The sequence below is a fragment of the Argentina silus genome, assembly GCF_951799395.1.
Source record: "Argentina silus genome assembly, chromosome: 8".
Classification (NCBI taxonomy): Eukaryota; Metazoa; Chordata; class Actinopteri; order Argentiniformes; family Argentinidae; genus Argentina; species Argentina silus.
The window spans coordinates 23,535,363-23,537,862 of record NC_139662.1 but is presented as its reverse complement, the minus strand read 5'-3'; the positions used below and the strand labels follow the sequence as shown (position 1 = coordinate 23,537,862).

At 46.8% G+C, this 2,500-nt stretch overlaps 1 protein-coding gene across 1 annotated transcript in view; it reads left to right on the top strand.

Annotated features, from left to right (window-relative positions):
- Positions 1-1,722: 1,722 nt before the first annotated feature.
- Positions 1,723-2,500, top strand: part of lad1 (ladinin) — a gene marked incomplete at its 3' end in the record, with an annotated part of 10,032 nt that continues 9,254 nt past the window's right edge. The window contains exon 1 of the mRNA XM_083674800.1: positions 1,723-1,793. Coding sequence (XP_083530926.1) covers positions 1,756-1,793 — 38 coding nt within the window. The 5' untranslated portion in view covers positions 1,723-1,755. The remainder of the gene's footprint in view (positions 1,794-2,500) is intronic.

Sequence of the window (2,500 nt, the reverse complement as noted above, 5' to 3'; positions counted from 1 at the left end):
TGTCTGGTGTGTGGGTCAGTAGCTGGTGCCTGGTGTGTGTCAGTAGCTGGTGTCTGGTGTGTGTCAGTAGCTGGTGCCTGGTGTGTGTCAGTAGCTGGTGCCTGGTGTGTGTCAGTAGCTGGTGCCTGGTGTGTGTGTCAGTAGCTGGTGTCTGGTGTGTGTCAGTAGCTGGTGCCTGGTGTGTGTCAGTAGCTGGTGTCTGGTGTGTGTACCACCACTGACAGCCTGTCTGTTTTGCATGGTTAAAGATCTCTCTCCCTATAAAACACTCAGTGTTAAGCGTCCCCTTTATGTGTCCCTCATTTCTATTCTCTTATCTGGTTGGATGCAAATATCCCGTGTGTGTGTGTGTGTGTGTGTGTGTGTGTGTGTGTGTGTGTGTGTGTGTGTGTGTGTGTGTGTGTGTGTGTAGCTATGCAAATCCCCTTTTGCCTACTGTGAGATAGGTGCTGGGTAAGGCAGGAGTTGAGGGTTGGAAGCGTCAGTGAAGGGTTAGGGTTAGCAGTGATGACTGGACATCCTTCTTACTGTAAATCTCTTTGACTTCTTCCTCCATCTCTAGTCTGCTGTGTTCATATCTGGGTGATATCAGGTTATAAATCTCTACCAAAGAAACCTCCCTACTCCTTTTATGTCCTGAACAGGCACAGTGTGTGTGTGTGTGTGTGTGTGTGTGTGTGTGTGTGTGTGAGAGAGAGAGGTAAGACTGTACCTGGGTCAGAGTCCAGTACACCTGGCCACGAGGAAAGGTGTGGTCTCACAGGCACCCTAGCAAATACTATGACTCACACACTCTGAAAGGAGAATGGAGTCCTACTCCTGGCCTGTCCTACAGCCCTGAACACACACCCCCCCCTCTAAACCTGGTCACCTTTTAAAAACACCTCACACCATTTTAGGAATATGTCACCCAGGTTATTAATAGGCCTGTTATACCTGTGACACGTCAGGAAGTATATGTTGCCTTCTAGCAGACATGTACACTTGTTCCCTGTCAGGAGGGGAAACTATTAAAACAGAAGCGAGATAGAAGTCCTATCTCTCTTCTGTTCTATCTCTATTCTGTTCTATTTCCCTTCTGTTCTATCTCTCTTCTGTTCTATCTCTCTTCTGTTCTATCTCTCTTCTGTTCTAATGGTTCCTCCATGTTGGATTGTAACCACAGACGTACTGCATAGAGAATATGATCTGATTGGATGTAAACGTGTCTACATTTCCCTGCAGCAAGCAATGATGTGAAACTCTTAATTTAAACCATAACTATACATGGACAGGCTCCAAAACAATACCACCCCCTCCCTCTCTCTCCCTCTCCCTCCCCTCCTTCCTCCCCCTTCCTCTCCCTCCCTCCCTCCCTCTCTCTCCCTCCCCCGCTTCCTCTCCCTCCCTCCCTCCCTCCCTCTCTCTCCCTCTCCCTCCCCCCCTTCCTCTCCCTCTTCCCTATTGAAGTTAATTAAAAGCTATAAAATTGGTTACATAGATTCCTTTACATCTCTCTCCCTCCCTCCCTCTCTCTCTCTCTCTCTCTCTCTCTCTCTCCCCCTCTCTCTCTCTCTCTCTCAGGTAGCCTACCTCCCAGTGCGGTGGTCATGTGATTTCTCGGAGGAGCGGGGTAAAGGTGGATTATAGTTCTGCTGCACAGTCAGGTTATGATCCCTGCAGTGACTGTCGACTCTTGTGCGAAGTGACACTTGCTCATATTTACCTTGATACAACATTCTCTTCCGGACCTTACCGTATTCGACTGGAAACGTCATGTCCATCAGCCGAAAGAACTGGTCAGCTCTGTCCAGGTAAGGGTAACACTGAGAACTACGCACAGCGGGTTGCCAATTGAAACGTTTTGATGGATAGACACACTGCTTTTTTAGTTTTCGGTAAGAGATAAAGCGAGCCTACTCGAAGTTGGTTATAAAATAAGAGGTTATGAAGATGGACTGAACAGGTGTAACGAGAACAACACGTCTCCCGGTCGACAAGTTTATTTGTTCAGTAAATGAATGATTTGAATGTATTTCATGTAATCGATCCCTAATTGCGCACATGCGTAATGGATAGGTCATGTTGGACCTCTGTCGCTCCGTTCGCTCCGCCGTTTTGGGCCGTTGGCTGTGTTGATTGAGCAACGTTTATTGTGTATCGGAAGTATTGTGATTATTTGGACAACTGTCATATCGTTCAAGTATGTGTCAAGTGAATTAGTTCATGCTCCTGATAGACAGGCACACTCTCCAAACAGAGGAGAACGGGTCGAGCAGGTTATATAGCGGTTAAACGGATATTCACCACTTCAGTCTGCTAACCGGTGATCACAAACAGCGAAGGACGGCCCGGATGATTACGTCAGCAGTTAAATGTTCTTCTCAATGAACAGCTTCAGATTTTCTCCTAATTTTTTTCCAACCTGAGGCTAGGCTTCTGTAGATGATGTTTCTCCATGTTAATTATGAGATAGATATTCTACTGCATACCAATGGTTCTGCCTATGTCTATATACCCA